Source organism: Loxodonta africana, chromosome 11 (genome assembly GCF_030014295.1).
Source record: "Loxodonta africana isolate mLoxAfr1 chromosome 11, mLoxAfr1.hap2, whole genome shotgun sequence".
Lineage (NCBI taxonomy): Eukaryota > Metazoa > Chordata > Mammalia > Proboscidea > Elephantidae > Loxodonta > Loxodonta africana.
Genome location: NC_087352.1, coordinates 106395275 through 106417943, shown reverse-complemented (window position 1 = coordinate 106417943; position 22669 = coordinate 106395275). Strand labels below are relative to the sequence as shown.

The following is a 22669-nucleotide window of genomic DNA, read 5'->3' as shown; positions in this document are numbered from 1 at the left end:
AAGCCTGACATTTTTTTTTAAAACAATTATGAAAACAAACTCTGAAATAATCAGCAACTCTTTTTTTCCCCCTAATTTCTTTCCTGTAGTGAGAGCATAATGTGTTGCTTATGGTGCTGTTTTCTTCAAATGGGCAGAGTAATTTTATTCTGTCTGTATTAATACTCCTGTATATTAAGTACACTGGGTTTATATGAAGTACAGAAAAGCCAGGTGGTGGTACCCTCATTTTGTACATGGTTAAACTGAAGTGTTGAGAAGCTAAAAATAAGTAGTTTAGAAATGTTTCCTATTAAGTGTTGGTTATTCTCATGTGAAGTAAGCTAGGTTTCATACGTTGCAAGTAGTTCAACAGAATGTAACGTAGATTAGGGTTGACTTACTGTGAGTAGGAATGGTGTAACACAAATTTGTAATTAATATGTGAATATATATTTCTTAAAGTTACAAATATTGAATTGGCGTGTTTTTAAACGGCATTTTATCAATTGAAATTTAGTTACTAAACTATTTAACAAATACATATTGAGCATCAACTACGGGGCCAATGTTTGTCTGAGCTTCTGAGGGTAGAATTGTGCCTCAGAAAGTCTAGAGGAAGAGCATATGAATGTTCACACAAATAAATGTAAAATCGCAGTGTTAAATAAGAGATAGAGTGGAAAGACATACAGTATTATAACGTTGTATAATAGGAAGATTTGGCTTTGTCAGGTGGGAAGGAAGGCTTCCCTGAGGAATTGGTGATTCTGTTAAGTCTGATATCTGAAGGAAAAGGAAAAGTAGTCAGTGAAAGAGACCAGTCAGGGAAGGGGAGGAAAGGAGAGTGTCCTGGGCAGAGACCATGCATGGGGGTGAGGAGAATAAAGCGTCCATGGCAGACCAGGCATGGGGGTTGGGAGCGGAGAGTATCCAGGGCAGAGACCAAGCTTAGGGGTGAAGAGAAGAGAGCGTCTAGGGCAGAAAATAGGCAGTAAGGGTGTGGACAGGAGAGTATGCAGGGCAGATGGTGTTTAGAGGAAGGGATTTTCAGTGCAGATGAAAAGAAGAGGGCTTAGGTAAATAAATAATGGAGAAAGTAGAATCTGTGAGACTTAAGGATGGAGTGGGTGTAAATGGTAAATGAGAAGGAGCTATCAGTATACCTTAGATGCTGTGAATTGATATTATAACTGAAGGTTTAACCTAGAAGGGCTATAAGGAAAGCGGAATGTGCAGACTCAATCCATTCCTCTGGAGACCTTTATCTGTTTTATTATTGACTTTAAAATTTGTAGAAGAGTAGGCTCTGTGCTGTCTTCTCAATAACTTTTGTGTGTATTTTATCTGATAACTGTTGAGAAATTTTAATTTGAGAAGTTAGCTTAATGAAATTTTCATGCCTAATTGTTTTTCCTTTTTTTCGACTGATAGAATCTGAAGAAGATACAAGAAATGGAAAAAAGTGATGAATCTAGCACGGACCTGGATGAGCTGAAAAATGCTGACTGGGTAAAATAATTTGATACGCTTTCAGTTCTGTGGGTAGCTTTTAAGAAATCATATTTATATGTATGTATGTATATGTAGCCCTGGTGGTACAGTGGTTAAGTGCTCGGCTGCTAACCAAATGGTCAGCAGTTTGAATCCACCAGCCACTCTTTGGAAACCGTATAGGGCAGTTCTACTCTGGCCTATAGGGTCGCGATAAGTCAGAGTTGACTAGATAGCAACAGGTTTGTTTGTTTGTTGTTTTGGTTTGGTGTGTATATATGTACACACATATGTGAGTAATAAATAACGATATCCAGCATGGCCATTAAGAAGTATAGTTTGAATTTTTATTACATAAATTTGAATGCTTAGTCTTATATTTGGATAAATAGCTGTTCCTCTTTAAATTAAAAAGAAAAAAATTATGATTTTATTAGAACCATACCAATGCCTCTGGGAATTTTGATGTTTAAAAGATTAACATTTCAGTGACATCAGAAAAATAGCAAATACGACAGCTCCAAACTTCTGTTGCTCCACAGAAACAGCAAAAAGCAACCAGAAATGATCAAAGCCAGCTTTGTCAGAACTCTGGAAAAAAGTCAAAGGTTTACAGTAACCAAGCAAATGCTAAATCAAGTTAAAACCCAAACCCAACCCATTGCCATCAAGTCAATTCTGATTCATAACAGCCCTATAGGACAGAGTAGAACTGCCCCATAGGGTTTCCAAGGAGCGGCTGGTAGATTCGAACTGCCGACTTTTTGGTTAGCAGCCAAGCTCTTAACCGCTGCACCACCAGGGCTCCACACCAAGTAAAAGGCAACTTAAAACCAGTAGGAAAGCTTTCTGGCATTTTTACTTGCTGCTTGCTCCACTCTCTGTTCCACTCAGCAGGAGTCTTAAAGATCGCAGTTCACGTTCCCAAAGTGGGATCCTGGCCCCTGGTTCTGAAGGGAGCAGAGCAAACTTTGTGTGCAAAATATTGTTTGCCTGCTCTAACGTATCTGGGGGTTGCCTGAAAGACCCATGCAAGGCACTCGTCTCTGTTTCACCTAACATGAGCCCACTCAAGGAAGACATTCTTCAAAAACAGTGTAAAAACTAAAACCAAACCCATTGTTGTCAAGCCTATTTCAACTCATAACAAACCTGCGGAATAGAGTAGAACCGCCCCATAGGGTTTCCAAGGCTGTAGTCTTTACGGGAGCAGACTGCCACATCTTTCTCCTGTGGAGTGGCTGGTGGGCTCAAACTGCTGAGCTCTCAATTAGCAGGCAAGCGCTTAACCACTGTGCCACCAGGGCTCCTCCAAAAACATTGTAAGGCAACTGAAAAACCATCAGCCATCTGGGGCAAAAAATTATGACTGTGACATACAATTGAGTACCAAAAGCCAGAGAGGAAAAGCCAGAAAGAGAGTTTCTTTGGGAAATTAGAGTATTCAAAAATGCTCATGTATGTTGGAAAATTTAGAAAGCCACATGCATCCCCAGGACAGGAGAGAATCTTAGCAAAGACCTGAGAAGAACCTGATCTTTCACCATTGGCTGATTTGTAGATTCAGTGTAAGCAGGAAGTGAAGGCTGAGACAGCAGTATAAAACTTCTGGCTAAGTGTTAAAGGACTGCCCCAGCACAAAGCCAATCCACAAAAACTGGAAGAGGGTTTTTTGTTGTTGTTTTTTGCTTTGAGTTTTGGTTTTGTTAAACCTCCTGGCGTTCAAGGAAATCTGAGTCAAAACCCTGTGGGAACATAAGATAAGCCTTCAACAATCAAGAGCAGCAAATCCTGAAGAAAGGGGAGAATCTGATTTTGAGAGTTAACAGGTTATAATATTTTATTGTTGCATTTTCCACAATAATAAAATAAAATCATGAAGAATACAAAGAAAGAGGAGAGTAGGACTCACTGAAAGGAAAAAAATAATAATAAATGGACAGAAACTATCCCTGATAAGGCCCAAACATTGTACTTGCAGGAAAAAGTCTTTAAACCAACTGTCTTAAATATGCTCAGAGAGGTAAAGGATACCATGGACAAAAAATAATAGAAACCAAGAAAGCGTGTGAACAAAAGGAAAATACCAATAAAGAGACACGAAGTATAAAAAGAAGCCAAATAGAAATTCTAGACTTGAAAAGTACAATAGTTGAATTTAAAAATTCTCTCAAGGGAGTCCAGAGCACATCTGAGCAGGCAGAAGAATGAGTTGGTGAACTCGAAGATAGGCCAATTGAAATAATCCAATCTGAGGAGGAATAAAAAGAGTGAAGAAAAATGAACAGATCCTAAGAGACCTGTGGGATACCATCAAGCATATGAACATAAACATATTGGGAATCCCAGAGGGAGAAGAGAGGGAGACAAGGGTATATGAACAGCTAATGGCAGAAAATCTCCCAAATCTGATGAAAGACATGAATCTACACATGCAAGAAACTGAACAAATTCCAAGCAGAATAAACTCAGAGAGATCCAAACTGATCTCATTTAATTATAGTCAGATTTTCAAAAGACAAAAAGAATTTTCAAAGCAACAGCAGAGGAGCAACTGTTGAGTACAAGGATCCTCAATAAGATTAACAGCTAATTTCTCGTACAAAACCATGGAGACCAGAAGGTAGTAGGATGATATATTGAATGTTCCGGAAGAAAAAAAAAAAAAACTGTCCACTGAGAATTCTACACGTGGCAAAACTTTCCTTCAAGAGTTAAGACGAAATTGAGATATTCTGAGATAAACCAAATTTGAGTGAGTTCATTAGTAGACCTGCTCTACAAGAAATGCTAAAGAGTTTCATTCAGGCTGAAACAAAAGGACATCACACAGTAACTTGAAGTCATACAAGAAACAACAATGGTAAATGCAGCTACATAGGTAAATACAAAAGCTGGTCTTATGGCACTTTTGGTTTGTAACTCCTCTTTTTATTCTATATGACTGAAAAGAAAAATACGTAAAGCAACAGTAAGTCTGTTAGTGGCCACACAGTGTATAGATACATAATTTGTTACAGTCACAACATGAAGGGAAGAGAGGGCAAGCCATAAAAAAGGAGAGTTTTTATATACCATTAAAACTAAGTTGGTATTAATACAAACATGATTGTTACAAATTTAAGATGTTAATTGTAATCCCCAAGAACAATCTGAGAAAATAAAATGTAGATAGAAAAGGAAAGCAGAAATAAAATCAAAAATGGACACTACAAAAAAATTGACTGTTTTAGCTGTTAGCTGCCATTTTCTTGGTTCCGACTCATAGCAACCCCATGTACAGTGGAAAGAAAAACAGCCTGGTCCTGTGCCCTCCTCACAATTACTGTTATGCTTGAGCTTGTTGTTGCAGCCACCATGTCAATCCATCCCATTGAGGGTCTTCATCTTTTTCGCTAACCGTCTACTTTATCAAGCATGATATCCTTCTTCAGGGACTGGTCCTTTTTGATAACATGTCCAAAGCATGTGAGACGAAGCCTCGCCATCCTTGCTTCTTTTTTTTTTCCCCCACAATTACGTGGTTTATTAGTGAAATGTTATGATGTGCCCTCAATTGGGTTCCGAATCGTATCGACCCAATGTACAACAGAATGAAATATGCCATGTCCTGCACCATTCTCGTAATTGTTGTTATGCTTGAGCCCATTGTTACAGCCACTGTGTCAATCCATCTCACTGAGGGTCTTCCTCTTTTTTGCTGACCCTCTATTTACCAAGCATGACGTCCATCTCCAGGGATTGATCCCTCCTGACAACACGTCCAAAGTATGTGAGACACAGTCTCGCCATCCTTGCTTCTAAAGAACACTCTGGTTGTACTTCTTCCAAGACAGATTTGTTCGTTGTTTTGGCAGTCCATGGTATTATATTCAACAGTTTTCACCAATACGATAATTCAAAGGCATCAGTTCTTCAGTCTTCCTTATTCATTGTTCAGCTTTAGCTTGCATAAGAGGCTACTGAAAACACCATGGCTTGGGTCAGGTGCACCTTAATCTTCAAGGTGACATCTTTGCTTTTCAACACTTTAAAGAGGTCTTTTGCAGCTGATTTGCCCAATGCAATGCATCTTTTGATTCCCTAACTGCTGCTTTCATGAGTGTCATCCTTGCCTCTGAGGAGCATTTTGGCAGTACTTCTTCTCAGACAGTTTTGTTTGTCTTCTGGCCATCTGTGGTATTTTCAGTATTCTTCACCAACACCATAATTCAAAGGCATCAGTTCTTCAGTCTTATATGTTGTCCAGCTTTCACATGCATATGAGGCGATTGAAAATATCATGGCCTAGGTAAGATGCACCTAAGTCCTCAGAGTGACATCTTTGCTTTTCAGCACTTTAAAGAAGTCTTTTGAAGCAGGTTTGCCCTATGCAGTATGTCCTTTGATTTACTTTCCAAGTAAAACGAAATCCTTGACAACTTCAGTATTTTCTCCATTTATTATGATGTTGCTTATTGGTCTAGTAGTGAAGATTCTTATTTTCTTTATGTTGAAGTGTAATCCATACTGAAGGCTGTGGTCTTTGATATTTATCAGTAAGTGCTTCAAGTCTTCTTCGATTTCAGCAAGAAAGGTTGTATCATCTATATATCACAGAGTCTTCCACCAATCCTGATCCCACAATCTTCTTCATATAATCCAGCACCTTGGATTATTTGCTCAGCATGAAGTCTGGATAAGTATAGGTGATAGGATACCACCCAGATGCACACCTTTTTTTATTTTAAACCACACCATATCCTCTTCTTCTGTACAAATGGCTGCCTCTTGGCCTATGTATATGTTCCTCATGAGCAGAATAAAGTGTTCTGGAATTCTCATTCTTTGCAGTGCTATCCATAATTTGTTATATTCCACACAGTTGAATGCCTTTGCATTTTACTATGGGAAAAAGCAATAACGGAAGAATTGAAGAACAAAGAGCAAATTATATATACAGGGAAAAAATAGATAAATGGCAGAAGTAAGTCATTTCTTGTCAGTAATTACTTTAAATGTAAATGGATTAATCTGTTCTATTAAAAGGTAGAAATTGGCAAATTGAATTAAAAAAATAATAAAACATGATCTACCTATTTGCAATATACAAGTCTTTTTTTTTTTTTTTTTAGATACTAAACGCTTAGGCACAAAGAGGTTAAAAAGTAAAAAGATGGAAGAAGACATTCCATGAAAATAGTAACCAAAAGAGAGCTGGAGTAGCTATATTATCAGAAGAAAAAAAAAAAAAAAGATTTTAAGTCAAAAAGTTTATTAGAAACAAAGAATGACATTATATATGGATAAAAGGTTCAATCCATCAAGGATATATAACAGTTGAGAACACATACACACCTAATAGCGGAGCCCCAAAATATAGGAAGCAAAAATTGACAGCACTGAAGGGAGAAATAGACAGCTCTGCAGTAATAGCTGGAGATTTCAATAACACACTTTCAGTAATGAATAGAACAACCAGACAGAAGATCAGTAAGGAAATAAATTTGAACAGTATTGTTATGGATTGAATTGTTCCCCCTCAAAAAATAAGTGTCAGCTTGGCTAGTCCATGATTCCCAATATTGTGTGATTGTCCACCATTTTGTCATCTGAGGTGATTTTCCTGTGTGTTGTAAATTCTACCTCTATGATGTTGATGAGGTTGGATTAGAGGCAGTTATATTAATGAGGAAGGTTTCAATATACGAGATTAGATTTTGTCTTAGTTCAACCTCTTCTGAGATATAAAAGAGCAGAGAGACAGGGGGACCTCATACCACCAAGAAACCATAGCCAGGAGAATAGTGCGTCCTTTGGACCTGAGGTCGCTGTGCTGAGAAGCTCCTTAACTGGGGAAGACTGATGACAAGGACCTTCCTCCAGAGCCAACAGAGAGAGAATGCCTTTCTCTGGAGCTGGTACTCTAAATTTGGGCTTCCAGCCTACTAGACTGTGAGAGAATAAATTTCTCTTTGTTAAAGCCATCCGCTGGTGGTATTTCTGTTATAGCAGCACTAGATAACTAATAACAAATACTGTAAACCTATTAGACCTAATAGACTTATACAGAACATTCCACCTGGCATCAGAGCAATATTTATTCTTTACAAGTGCGCATGGAATATTTCCAAGGACAGATCCCTAAGTTAGGCCACAAAACAAGTCTCAATAGATTCTGAAAGATTCAAATCATACAAAGTATCTTTGTCAACCACCATGGAATGATATTAGAAATCATTAACAGAAGGAAAACTCACAGATATATGCGTTATTAAACAATATACTCTTAAATAACCAATGGGTCAAATTAGAAATCACAAGTGAAATTGGAAAGTACTTTGAGACAAATGAAGATAAAAACACAACATATAAACAATGATTGGAGGCAGTGAAAGCAATTCTCAGAGGGAAATTCTAACTGTAAATTCCTGCATTTAAAAATAAGAAAAATCTCTAAACAATAACCTAACTAGAACTCCACTAACCTCATGAATCTACAAAAAGAAGAGCACGGTAGCAGAAAGAGGGAACTAATGCACACAGTAGAACAGAGATCAGTAAAACGGAGAATAGAAAAAACACAGAGAAAATCAAAAAGACCAAAAGCTAATTCTTTGAAAAAAATCAATAAAAATGACAGACTTATAGCTAGATTGAGAGAGAGAGAGAGAGAGAGAGAGAACACTCTTAAAGTATAATAATCAAATGTAATAAGGGATATTACTACCAATTTTACAGAAATAGTCATAAAAGAATACTCTCAACAGCTGTACACCCACAGATTGGACAATGCAGATGAAATGGACAAATTCCTATTAATACGCAAACTACCAAACGTGACTCAAGAAGATACAGAAAATAAAAATACCTATAATAAGTAAGAAGATTGAATCAGCAATCAAAACTTCCCAGCCAAGAAAACCTCCAAACCAGGTGGCTTCAGTGGTAAATTCTGTCAAGAAGAATGTATACCAATTTTTCAACTCTTCCAGAAAATAGAAGAGGAGAGTACTTCCTAATTCATTTTGTGATACCAGAATTACCCAGATACCGCAGCCAGGCAAAGACACTACGAGAAGAAAACTACACATCAATATCCTATATGAATATACATACAAAAATTCCCAACAAAATACCAGCAAACAAAATTCAGCAAAATATTACAAAGGATTATATAACACGACAAGGTGGGATTTATCCCAGGAATGCAAGAGTGGCTCAACATGAAAATCAGTGGAATTACACAACACTATAGAATAAAGGGGGAGGGGGAACCACACGATCATCTCAGCTAATGGGAAAAAAAATCCCTTGACGGAATCCAAAATCCTTTTGTGATAAAAACACTCAACAAACTAGTAATGCAAGGGAACTTCCTGAACATGACAAAAGCTGTGTATGAAAAACCCATAGGTAACATACTCAATGGTGAAAGACTAAAAGCTTTCTCCATAAGATAAGAAACAATAGAAGGATGTCCACTTTTGCCACTAATGTTCAATACAGTTCTGGAAGTTCTAGCCACGGTAATTGGGCAGAAAGCAAGAAATAGAAAGTATCCATATTGGAAAGGAATGAGTAAAACTATCTGTATTCACAGATTTTAAAACTTCAGAGTTTTAGAAAACTAAAGAATTCACAAGGTGACTGTGTACTGCAAATGGTGAATTACTTGACTACTAGATGAAAGCTTGGCAGTTTGAACCCATCCAGGGGAACCTTGGAAGACAGGCCTGGCGATCTGCTTCCAGATTATCACAACCTTGAAAACCCTATGGAGCAGTTCCGCTCTGCACACGTGGGGTCGCTATCTTAGGCTGGGTTCTCTAGAGAAGCAAAATCAGTAATGCATATAAATATATACATATAGACAGATTTATGCCAAAGAAATGGCTCATGGGATCGTAGAGGCTGAAATGTCCCAAGTCCACGGGTTAGTATAAAGGCTTCACATAGCTGCAGGGGCTGGTGAACCCAAGATTGGCAGGTCAGAAAGCAGAGCTCTGTCTCATGGGCTGAGAAGATTGATGAATCCCAAGATTGGCAGGCAAGATCGCAGGTCAGCTGCTAGCTCAAGTCCCAAGAACTGGAGGTCACACAAACAGGAACTAGCTGCAGGATCCACCACAAGCTAAAAGCATCCAGGCCTTGCCAGACTGTCCACTTATATTCAATGTAGGCCACGTGCCCAAGAAAACTCCCTTTCAACTGATGGGCTCCTCACAGCAGATCCCATAATATCAAATCTCATCATGGAAGTTATCACATCATAGGAATGCCGAACCACTGGGAATCATGGCACAGCCAAGTTGACATACAACCTTAACCATCACAGTCGCCATGAGTCAAAATTGACTTGACAGCAACTAAGTACAGCAACAAAGAATTCACCAAAGAAACTATTACAGCTAATAAATGAATTCTGCAAAGTTACAGATTACAAAATCAACATGCAAAAGTCAGTTGTAGGTCTGTTCACTAGCCATGAACCATGAAAGGCAAATGAAGAAAACAGTTTCATTTACAACAGCTTCAAAAAGAATAAAAATTTTAGGAGTAAATTTAATGAAGCAGGCATAAGATTTGTGCACTGAAAACTACAAAATACTGTTGAAAGAAATTAAAGAAGACCTATGTAATGGAAACATCCTCATGTTCATGGATTGGAAGACATAATTTAATGAAAGTGACAATACTACTCAAAGATAACTAGTAGATTGAGTGCGGTCCCTATCAAACTTATAACGGCCTTTTTTTGGAAAATGAAAAAGCCTATCTTCAAATTTCATGTAGAATTGCAAGAGCCCCCAAAAGGCCAAAACAGTTTTGAAAAGGAAGAACAAAACACTGAAAACTATAAAACATTACTAAAAGAACTTAAACAGGTCCTGTGTAAATGAAAGGATATTTCATGTTCATGAATTGGAAGGCATAATACCATCAAGATGTCAGTACTACCCACCAAAGTAATATATAAATTCAGTGTAATCCCCATCAAAATTTCAACAGCTTTTTTTTTTTTTTTTGAGGAAATGAAAAGCCAGTTCCTCAAGTTTGTATGGAACACCAGGAAGCCCTGATTACTCAAAGTAGTCTTGAAAAAGGAAAGAGGATTCACACTTCCTAGTTTCAAAGCATACTATAAAGCTACAGTACCCAAGGCAGTCTGGTACTGGTACAATGATAGACATAGAGACCACTGGAATAGAATTGAGAGTGTGGAAATAAACCAATATTCTGTGGTCAACTGATTTTCGACAAGGGTGCTAAGTCCATTGAATGGGGAAAGAAGAGTGTCTTTAATCAATGGTGCTGGGAAAACTGGATTTCCACATGCAAACGAATGAAGCTGAACCCATACCTGACATCACATATGAAAATTAACTCAAAATGGGTGAAAGGCCTAAATGTGAGAACTAAAACCATAAAACTCTTAGAAAACATAGGGGTATTGCTTTGGGACCTAGTGTTTAATATTGGATTCTTAGATACAACACCAAAGACACAAGCAGTAAAAGGCAAAATAGATAAATGGACCTCATCAAAATTAAAAACTTTCACTTATCAAAGAACTTTATCAACAAAGTGAAGAGACAGCCTATAGATTGGGAGAAAATATTTTGAGAACCTGTCTCTGATAAAGGTTTAATATCCAGAATACATAATGAATTCCTACAACTCAACAACAAACAGCCCAGTTGAAAAATGGGCAAAGGACTTGAATAGACGTGTCACCAGAGAGGATATTTAAATGACCAACAAGCACATGAAAAGATGCTGAAGATCATTAGTCATTAGGGAAAAGCAAATCAAAACTATGAGATACCACCTGACCCCCACTAGTACAGCTATGATCGACAAAACAAAATAGCAGGTGTTGCCGAGAACGTGAAGTAGTAAAATAACTCTTAATTCATCGCTGGTCATTATGTAAAATGGTATAGCCACAGTGGGGATCAGTTTGGCAGTTCCTCAAAACATTAAACATAAAAATTATCCTAAGGTGCAAGTGGTTTGCAGTCAGCTGCTAACCTGAAGATTGGAGGTGCAAACCCACCCATCGGCACCACAGAATTATCATCCCACCTACCACATAAAAAAAAAATGACCTAGCAATTCCATTACTGTATCTACCCAAGGATTTGGAAGCAGAGACTCAAACAGATACTTTCTATGATAGCTAACATTTAAAAAAAATGAGAGTGACTGCTCAGGAGCAGTAGTCCCTGGGAGCGGCGCATCAGACTACTAACTCAAAGATTGGCAGTTCGGACCCACTCTGAGGTGCCTCAGAAGGCAGACCTGGTGATCTGCTTCCAAAAGGTCACAACCTCGAAAGTCCTGTGGACCAGTTCTACTCTGCACACAGGGGGTTCTCAAGAGCCAGAATCAGCTGGACAGCAACTAGGCCCTGGAATAATACTGCATCTCTTTTTTTTTTTTTCCATAAAATTCATACAAACTCAAAAAACAAACACGTTTATAAAACAGAAAATTGAATTTTATTTATGACATCCTTGGAGCATCTGCTGTTTTCCAGTCCTGAAGCTAGGTCCTCGTGACACCGAGGAGTGAGACACAGCCTTGCCTCCTGTATAACTCAGGTCTGCGCAGGTGTGACAGACTGGGAGGCGGAGAATGCTGCGGCGTGTTGAAGGTGTTCGACTGAGGTGTAGCTGTCAGCGGAAAGGCAAATTTTAGGAATCTGATCTTCCGTGTTTAGGTTATTGGCTAAATGATGACCTCATTAAATGAGGGAATACAGAAGGAGATGCAGATTTGGGAGGAGGTAAACAGGTTGCTTTTGACCACTTAGGTTTAAGCCGTTTGCCACATTATTTTCTTTTTAATGGCTTTATTGAGGTATCATTGACATACATAAACTGCACTTTTTAGAAGTGTATGATTTGATAAGTTTATACACACACAAAGGATCCCTGATGGCGCAGTGGTTAAAGCACTCAACTGCTAACCGAAGGGTTGGCAATTCAAACGCCCCAGCCACTCTCCAGGAGAAGGATGTGGCAGTCTGCTTCCGTAAAAGATTTACAGCCTTGGAAATGCTATGCGGCAGTTCCACTCTGTTCTGTAGGGTTACTATAAGTCAGAATTGACTCGACAGCAGTGGGTTTGGTGTTTTTGGAGATACACACGTCCATGAAACCATCACCACAATCAAAATAATGAGCCTATCCATCACCCCCAAAAGTTTCTTTATACCCCTTTGTATCCCTCCCTGATTTTTCCCTCCTCCCTAGTTCCCAACAACTATTGATCTGTTTCCTGACACTGTAGATTGGTTTGCATTTTCTAGAATTTTATATAAATGTAATCATATAGTATGGACTGGTTTTTGTTCTTCTTGTTTTATTTTTTGCTTCTTTCACTCAGCATAATTATTTTGAGATTTCATCCATGTTCTTGCCAGAATCAGTAGTTCATTTCTTTTTATTGCTAAGGAGTATTCCATTGTATGGGTATACCACAATTTGCTTATCTATTCACCAAGGTGAGTAGATAAAGAAAAGAGACAGTATTTTAAAAGATGAGGTGTAATATTTGAACTGGATCTTAAAAGAATGAGTAGAAGTAGATAAATTGGGACAAAAACGGTCCCAAAAGAGAAATCTACATGTTTTAGGGAAATGAGAACATTTTTAATGGTGGAATTTAAGAATCTTTTAAAATACAAATATTTTAGAAGGTGTTCTAATGGATATATCACAATATTAGGTACCTCATATCCTTTTTGGAACAAGAAATGATACACATTTTTTAAAAATCACAGATTGTAAAAGCTGATAGTGGGGAACCCAAGGTCAAGAAGGGGAGAGTGTTGATACATCGTGGGGTTGGCAGCCAATGTCACAAAACAGTACATGTATTAACTGTTTAATGAGAAACTACTTTGCTCTGTAAACCATCTAAGACACAATTTAAAAAATGGCAATTCAAATGAAAAACAAATCACAAATTTCTAGTCACGACATTTGTGAGAAATTTCATCAGAGTTATATGTACAAGACTCTTAGGGGACATATCACTTGATTTTGTAATAAATAGATATAAGTAGCTATTTGAACTACTTGTTAATTTTAATAAACTACAACATTTAAGTTAAATATTTTGATTTAATTTTCACTAAAGTAGACACTTAAGTTATATAAGCAGGAGAAAAACAGTTATAATAATAACAAACACATATTCAGTAATATTTATATTATTATAAATACTTCCATATATAGTGCATTTTGTTCTCAGAACTCTTGAAGGTAGACAAGGCAACTTGCTATTATTTGTAGATAAGAAAACAGACTAAATAATTTGTTCAAAATAAGTACCAACATAAAAATTGGTGTATTTTGAGCTTTTTCTACATACAGAGCAGTATATATCAATTCTGATCTTTCAGCAAGTTACAGAGTAACATTTTCTTTTATTCAGAGGTTAAATAACTTGCTGGATGTCAAACAGCTAGTGCATGGTTGTATCAGTTAACTATCGCCACAGAAGTGCTGTGTAACTAATATCTGCAAACCCACAATGGCATACAACAATAAGCATTTATTTCACTCATGAGCTTGTGAATCAGATGAGTGGTTCTGCTCTACTTGTCTCTTGTCCTTATCCTGGGAACAGCAGACCAATCCAGGCATGTTCTTCTTGGGTCAGTAACAGAGGCACAAGGGAACAAGCCCATTTATACATTGCTTTAGAAACTTTGGTTGTGCAATACCTACCACTATTCCAGTGGCCAAGCAAACCTTCTTAGAGCCAGACCCAAATCCAGGTGTCAGAAATACACTCCGCCTCTATCGTGAGCAAAGTCATATAGCAGGGGGTAGTCACAGGGTGTTCAAGAATGGCACCATTAATGAAGTCTTCCACAGTATGAGAGCTAGGATCTAAACTCACGTCCCTCAGTTTGTAGAAACCGTGGGCTCTCTTCTGGCTTTCTAACCACCCTTTTGGTATCCTAAAGTCTAATTTTTGAAATTCTTTTTGTTTGGCTTACTCATTGTTTCATAGTCCAAGCACGTCATTTATTCTGTGTGACTATGGCTGTTTAGAGGAAACTAGTAAATTTGTTCACTGATGTCTCTCCACCCTTGGCTCTTTTAGGCTCGATTCTGGGTACAGGTTATGAGGGATTTGCGGAACGGTGTAAAACTGAAGAAAGTCCAAGAGCGGCAGTACAATCCTTTGCCCATTGAATATCAGCTCACCCCTTATGAAATGCTAATGGATGACATTCGGTCCAAAAGATACACTTTGCGAAAGGTGATGGTAAGTAACAAGGAAAATCTTTATTATGTTTTGTCGTTGTTAGTTATTCCATTTATTGCAGTTGGTTTTAAAATCATCTTTCAGGAACATATCTACCATAGACTGTTTAGGATGACTTGTTATTGTTGTTGAGAATATACACAGCAGAACATGCCAATCCAACAACTTCTGCATGTACAGTTCAGTGACATTGGTTACATTCTTTACGTTGTGTAGCCGTACTCATCCTTCTTTTCCAAATTGCTCCTCCCTCATTAACCATATACTCACCACCCCTCTAAGTTTCCCGTTTAATTGTTTGAAAGGCTGTTGTCAGTTTGACCCCACATAGATAGTATTTAAAAGAGCACAATGCTTAAGGTAGATATTCTTTACTAATTAAGTTAAACTATTGTTTGGTTTAAAGAAGACTTCAGGGGATATTTTTGGTTTAAAGGTTAAAGATTATCTCAGGGTGCTAGCTTCGGAGGTTTATGCAGCCTCCATGGCTTCAGAAGGTCTGGATTCTATGAAACCTTGAAATTCTATTCTGCGTTTTCCCCCTTTTAATCAGGACTCTTCTATACGCTCTTTGATCAAAATGTTCAGTGATGGGAAGGAGGGGACAAGATGGCAGCTTAAATAGACACACCCTAACATCCCCCTACAATAGTAACTTGAGAAAGCGAGAATCTACACCAACAACCAATCAGACCAGCAAATAAAGGATTGAAGAAACAGTCTGGATAACAAATCAGAGGAGTGATAGAACAAGAGCAGCAGGAAAGTGGAGATTCAGGATCATCCATACCCTTCCTGCCAGCCTGGCACAATGTGGCCATATTGGGATGGTTACACACATTCCCCAAGTGAGAAGTTCAGGGAGGGACACTGCAGAAAATAAAGCCTGAGACAGAATACTGTGTAAACAGCCTTGGAGGAGCGCTTGAAGTAGGGAAGCTGCACACTGGGCCTGGGCATGCTGTAGAGGAGGAAACAAAAAGGAGCAACATACCTTTGAGACAGGGCACTGCTGCTTTTATAGAGTGGTGCAGGTTGGCTTATAGGAACTTGAGGGCAGGGGACAGATAAAACAGAGGGTGCATAGCTAGGGAGGGGCACAGGAAAAGTACCGGAGTGTGGGTTTGAGCTCCTGTATCCCTGGCGAGTGTGGGGAAGGGAAGGAGCCAGGAATTATACCCGGGACCACTCAGCAGACATGTAATCTGTACATTAGCTAGGACAGGAGATACCCATTGCCTAGGCAATCCACTGGCAAGTAGCTAGGCACCCCTCCCAAAGCCAGGTCAGCAGCACATGATGGGGTCCCACCCCCACACACTGGGGTCCCGGGTCAAACAGTGTCTAGAGGCCTGTCCAGCCTACCCCTGTAACTGCACAGAAGACAAGTCCCTACCCCCTTCAGGCACAACACTCGACTGCACTCCCCGGGAGGGTGAGCCTGTCTCTCCAGAGCCCAGTGGCCCCTCTGGGTCCCCTCAGAAGGTGAGGCCTCCACTCCAGCAAAGCCACTGGCCTCCACTGTCTCAGAGGGCGAGCCCCACACCCCATACCCAAACCCCAGAGCCCTATCCACGAGTTCACAGAGGTTGTACTACTGCCACCCCCTCCCCCCCCCGCCCAGTGGCACCACTGACCCATGTTCTCCCAAGGAGGCTGCGTCAACACTCACTGGAGCCACGCCACCTGCCCAAGCCTCCAGGGAGAACCTGTCCTGCCCCCTGAGGTCACACCATCCATTTGCCTTTGCACTGAGTGGCTGTGCCATCCCTCAAGCACTAAGGAGGACCTCAGGCCTCACCATGAGGAAGTGAGCTACCTTCTCACCCCCATGCAACTGACCACGGGAAGTCTCAAACACCTAATGCCATAGGCCCCCTTGAGACCCCTACCACCACACTTTACCTTGGAGGGGAAACCACACTCAGCCAACCAGTAGTTCCAAAGACATACCTCCCTCAATAATAACAAAAACAATACAAAGGAAAGAAAGCAACCTAAAGAGAAAGACAAGAAGCTAAGCTCATGAAATATCAAAGGAAAAACAAAAACCAACAAAAAAACCTTAACATCTAGAAAACAGCATACAATTATAAAGCATATGAAGAGACAGGAAAGGATCACTCAAACAAAGGACCAAAAAAACAAAAAAGGGAGAGAAACGGTCTTCTGAGGAAGATCAGATAATGGAACTACGCTACAAAAAACTTCAAAGCACCAGTATGAAGTTTCTTCAAGGAGATAAAAACAGTGACACATTTCATTTCCTCTTCCTGTTCTGGACTCTCCCTCTTCTTCTGTTGCTCCAGGGGAACAGAGACCAGTCCTTGTGCTCTGGATGGCCACTTGCAAGTTTTAAAGACCACAGGCACTATGCAAAGAACTAGGAAGGAGAACAGAAGCACTGAACACAATATTAGGCCACTTAACCAGGATGTCCCATGAAACCATGACCCTGAACCTCTAAACCAAGAACCCAAACCCCATGAGGTTTTTGGTTGTACATTATCAGCTTCAGCCACTACTCTCTTTTTTTTTTGGTCATTGTATCTGTCACACATTTATATTTGCATTTCAACTTTTTATAGGAATACAACTTATTGACATTAATTACATTAATTGACTGTACAATCCTTACGCTTAATCAGTGCAATTCATATGTCACTGTAATCTGGAACCCCATTCTCCCTCCCTGGTAAGCACTGAGAAACTTTGGTCTCTATTTACCTTTCCTTGTCTTTTTATGTAAGTGAGGCCATACAATATTTGTCCTTTTGGGATGGACTTATTTCACTCAGCATAATGTCTTCAGGCTCCATCCATGTTGTAGTATGTATCAAGACTTCATTTCCCTTTCTGGCTGCGTAGTGTTCCACTGTAAGTAAGTCCCACATTTTGTTTATTCAGTCATCCATTTCCACCTTTTAGCTGTTGTGAATAGTGCTGCAGTGAACAGTGTTGTACGCATGTGTCTTCATGTCGCTGCTTTCAAGTCCTAGCGGTGGAATTGCTGAGTCATATGGTAATTCTAATTTTAGTGTTTTGAGGAACCGTCACACTGTTTTCCACAAAGCTTGTAACATTTTGCATTCCTACCAGCAATGGATAAAGGTCCCAGTTTTCCCGCATCCTTGCCAACATTTGTTATTTTCAGGTTTTTTTTTTTTTTTTTTTAAGCTGTCCCTTTAAAAAAAAAAAAACCAAAGAAACAAATCCATTGCCTTCAAGTCCATTCGGATTCATAGCCACCCTAGTAGGAGTGAAATAGTATCCTATTGTGCTTTTGATTTGCCTATCTCTGATGGCTCATGACTTTGAGCACCCATGTATTTGGTGGTTATTTGTCCTCTTTGGTGGAACATCTATTTAATTCCTTTGTCCGTTTTTTGATTGGCTTCTTCATCATTCGATTGTTAAGTAGCCAAAGTTTTATGTATATTTTGGTTATTAGATTCTTGTCAGATATATGGTTTCTGAAGATATTCTCCCAAGCCATAGCTTGTCTTTTCACCTTCTCGATAAAGTCTTTAATAAACAAAAGTTTTTAGTTTTTATGGCTTCCATTTACTTATTTTGTTGTTCATGCTGTTGTTGTTATTTTAGATAATCCATTGTTAAAAGCTAAACCCAGCAGCATCGCCCTTGCATTTTCTTCTAAGAATTTTATAATTTTAATTTTTACATTTAGATTCTTAATCCATTTTGAATTTGTTTTCGTGTATGATAAGAAGATTGGATCCTGTTTCATTTTTCTGCATGTGGAAATCCAATTTTCCCAGCACCATTTATTGAAGAGGCTCTTCTTTCCTCATTGAATGAACTTAGCAACCTAGTCAAAAATAGGTTGACCATAGATATGTGAGTTTATTTCTGGACTTTCAATTCTATTCCATTGGTCTGCTTTGACTACTGTAGCGTTACGGTATGTTTTAAAAGCAGGATGTGTGAGTTCTCCTGCTTTGTTCTTTCCGTTCCACATTGCTTTAGTTGTGAGATAACCACTTGCCATTTCATACAAAGTCGAGGATTGTTTGTTTTCATTTCTGTAAAGAAGGCATTGGAATTCTGATCGGAATGGCATTGAATCTGTGGATTACTTTGAGTAGTATTGACATCTTAACAATATTAAGTTTTCCAATCCATGAACACGGAATATCTTTCCGTAAGTCTTTTTTAATCTCTTTAACCAGTAGTTTTCATGGTATAACTCCTTCATGTCCCTAGGTATTTTATTGCCTTAGATGATGTTGTAAATGGAATTGTTTCCCTCTTTCCCTTGCAGATTTCCCATTCCTGGTGTATATAAACCCAAGTGATTTTTGTGTACCCTCCAACTTTGCTAAATTCATGTAGTCTAGAAGATTTCTTATGGACTCTGGGATTTTCTAGATATAGGATCATATCACCTGCAAATAGAAATAAACTTTACTTCTTTCCCAACCTTCATACATTTTATTTCTTTCTGTTGTTTTATTGCTCAAGCTAGGACTTCTAATATGATATTGAATAGAAGTGGTGAGATCAGAGAGGCTTGTCATGTTCTCAATTTCAAGGGAAAGCTCTCAGTCTTTTAGGTGCTATCAAGTTGGTTCTAACTCATAGAGACCCCATGCACAACAGAACGAAACACTGCCTGGTCCTGTGCCATCCTCACCATCATAGCTGTGCTTGAGCCCATTATTGCAGGCACTATGTCAATCCATTTCATTGAGGGTCTTCCTCTTTTTTCACTGACCCTCCACCTTACCAAGCATGATATTCTCCAGGGACTGGTCCCTCCTGATAACATGTCCAAAGTAGGTGAGACGAAGTCTTGACATCCTTACATCCTTGGAGCACTCTGGCTGAACTTCCCAGACAGACTTTTCATCCTTCTGAATAGTCTGTGGTATATGTAAAATTCTTCACCAATATCATAATTCAGAAACATCAATTCTTCTTAGGTCTTCCTTATTCATTGTCTTGCTTTCCCACGCATATGAGGCAATTGGAAATACCATGGCTTAGGTCAGGTACGCCTTAGTTCTCAAGGTGACATCCTTGCTTTTGAACACCTGAAAGAGGTCTTTTGCAGCAGATTTGCCCAATGCAGTACATCATTTGATTTCTTGGCTGCTGCTTCTGTGGGCGTTGATCGTGGATGCAAGTAAAATGAAATCCTTGACAACTTCAGCATTTTCTCCATTTATCATGATATTGCTTATTGTTCCTGCTGTGAGGATCGCTGTTTTGTATATGTTGAGGTATAATCCATACCAAAGGCTGTGGTCTTTGATCTTCATCAGCACGTGCTTCATCTTCTTCGCTTTCAGCAAGCGAAGTTGTATCATCTGCTTACTGCACGTTGCTAATGAGTCTTCCAGCATCTTGGATTATTTGTTCATCATATGGAATGAATAAGTATGGTGAAAGGATACCACCCTAATGCACACCTTACTTGTTTTTAAACCACACAGTATCCCCTTCTTCTGTTTGAGTGACTGCCCCTTGGTCTAAGTACAGGTTCCACTGGAGCACAATGAAGTGTCTGAATTCCCATTTGCAATGTTATCCATAATTTGTTACAGTCCACACAGTCGAATGCCTTTGCATAGTCAATAAAACAAAGGCAAATATCTTTCTGGTATTCTCTGCTTTCAGCCATGATCCATCTGACATCAGCAGTGATATATTCCTCATTCCACCTTGTCTCCTGAATTCAGCTTGAATTTCTGAAAGTTGCCTGTTGATGTACTGCGGCAACCACATTTGAATTATCTTCAGTAAAATTTTGCTTTCGTGTGGTATTAATGGTATTATTCAATGATATCCACATTATGCTGGATCACTTTTCTTTGGAATGGGCACAAATATGGATCTCTTCCAGTCAGTTGGTCAGGTGGCTGTCTTCCACTTTTTTTTAGCATAGATGAGTGAGCATCCCCAGAGCTACACTGGTTTGATGAAACATCTTAATTGCTGTTCCAGCAGTTCCTGGAGCCTTGTTTTTCGTCAGTGCCTCCAGTGCAGCTTGGACATCTTCCGTCAGTATCATCAGTTCTTGATTATATGCTACCTCCTCAAACAGTTGAACATCGGCCAATTCTTTTTGGTACGGTGACTCTGTATATTCCTTCCATCTTCTTTTGATGCTACCTGAGTCATTCAATGTTTTGCCCATAGAATCACTCAAAATTACAACTTGAGGCTTGATTTTTTTCTTCAGTTCTTTCAGCTTGAGAAATACCAAGCACGTTCTTCCCTTTTGGTTTTCTAACTCCAAGTTCTTGCACATTTGATTTTAATACTTTATTTACTCCAGCTGCCCTTTGAAATCTTCTGTTCATCTCTTTTACTTCATCATTTCTTTCATTCACTTTAGTTACTCTGTGTTTCATAGCAAGTTTTAGAGCCTCTTCTGACATCCCTTTTGGTCTTTCCTGTCTTTAATGACCTTTTGCTTTTTTCATGTATGATTTCCACATCATTAAGATCAAATCTACTTTGAGGAGGCAACTCTTCCCTAGTGGTATTTTGAGCATCTTCCAGCCTGGTGGATCATCTTCTGGCACTGTATCAGACAGTGTTCCACTGCTATTTATAAGGTTTTCGCTGGCCAGTTTTTTCAGAAGTAGACCACCGGGTCTTTCTTGCTAGTCTTTCTTCGTCTGCAAGCTCCACTGAACCTGGCCACCCTGGGTGACTCTGCTGATATTTGAAATACCAGTTGCATAGCTTCCAGCATCACAGCAACATACAAGCCACCACAGTATGTGAAAGTGCCAGATGGGTATTAGCTGTTAGTTTTCATATATGCCCAGAATCATATTGAGGCATTTCCTTCTATTCCAGTCTTTTGGCAGTTTTCGTCAAGAAAGGGTGTTGGATTTTGTCAGATGTTTTTTCTGAATCCATAGGGATGATCCTGTGTTCTTTTCCTTTGTTCTCTTGATGTGGTGTATTACATTGATTAATTTTCCAATGTGGAACCATTCCTGCATTCCTGGCATAAACCTCACTCTGCCATGCTGTGTGACTCTTCTAATATGCTGTTGGATTCCGCTCACTAATACTGTGCTGGAGATTTTTGCATCTGTATTCATAAGTATATTGGCCTGTAGTTTTCTCGTGTCTTTGTCTGGTTTTGGTATCAAGGTTATGTTTGCTTCATAGAATTAATTAGGGAGTATTCCTTCCTACTCTTACTTTTAGAAGAGTTTTAACAGTATTGGTGTCAGTTCTTTTCTACATGTTTGGTAGAATTCCCTGGTGAAGCCATGTGATGGAGGACTTCGTTGTTGTTGGGAGGTTTTTCATCAGTGATTGGATCTTTTCACTTGTTACGGGTCTGTTGAGACTTTCTCTTTCCTCTTCAGTCAGTTTGGATAGATGGTGTGCTTCTGAGAATTTGTTCATTTCGTCTAAGTTGTCCATTTTGTTGTACAGTTTATAATATTCTGTCATAATTCTCTTTATTTCTGTTGGGTCATTGTAACATCCCCTCTTTCATTTCTTATTTTGGTTATTTGCATCTTTTCTTCGTGAATCTAGCTAAAGGTTTGTGAATTTTACTGATCTTTTCAAAGAACCAATTTCTGATTTCATTCATTCTATTTGTGTGTTTTTGATTTTATCAATTTCTGCTCTGATTTTAATTATTTCCTTCCTTCTGGCAGCTTTAGGCTTAGTTTGCTCTTCTTTTTCTAGTTCCTGGAGTTGAGTTAGGCGGTTAATTTGAAATCTTCTTTTTTCATGTAGGCATGTATTGCTGAAAGTTTCCTACTGAGTACTGCCTTCGCTGAATCCCAGAAGTTTTAATATGTTGTGCCTTCACTTTCATTTGACCCTAAGAAATTTGTCATTTCTCTGTTGATTTCTTCCTTGACCCATTTAGTGTGTTGTTTAATTGCCATGTGCTTGATTATTTTCCAGGGTTTTTGTTGTTGTT

General features: G+C 38.9%; 1 protein-coding gene across 6 annotated transcripts in view; it reads left to right on the top strand.

The window, feature by feature from the left end:
• Positions 1-22669, top strand: part of SPIRE1 (spire type actin nucleation factor 1) — a 370834-nt gene that overhangs the window by 239430 nt on the left and 108735 nt on the right. For all 6 annotated transcript variants that reach the window (XR_010323504.1, XM_064294750.1, XM_064294751.1 and 3 more), the window contains 2 exons: positions 1414-1491; positions 14578-14742. Coding sequence is in view for 5 of the 6 variants with exons in the window: in XM_064294750.1 (XP_064150820.1) it covers positions 1414-1491; positions 14578-14742 (243 nt within the window). In the remaining variant the exon portion in view is untranslated. The remainder of the gene's footprint in view (positions 1-1413; positions 1492-14577; positions 14743-22669) is intronic.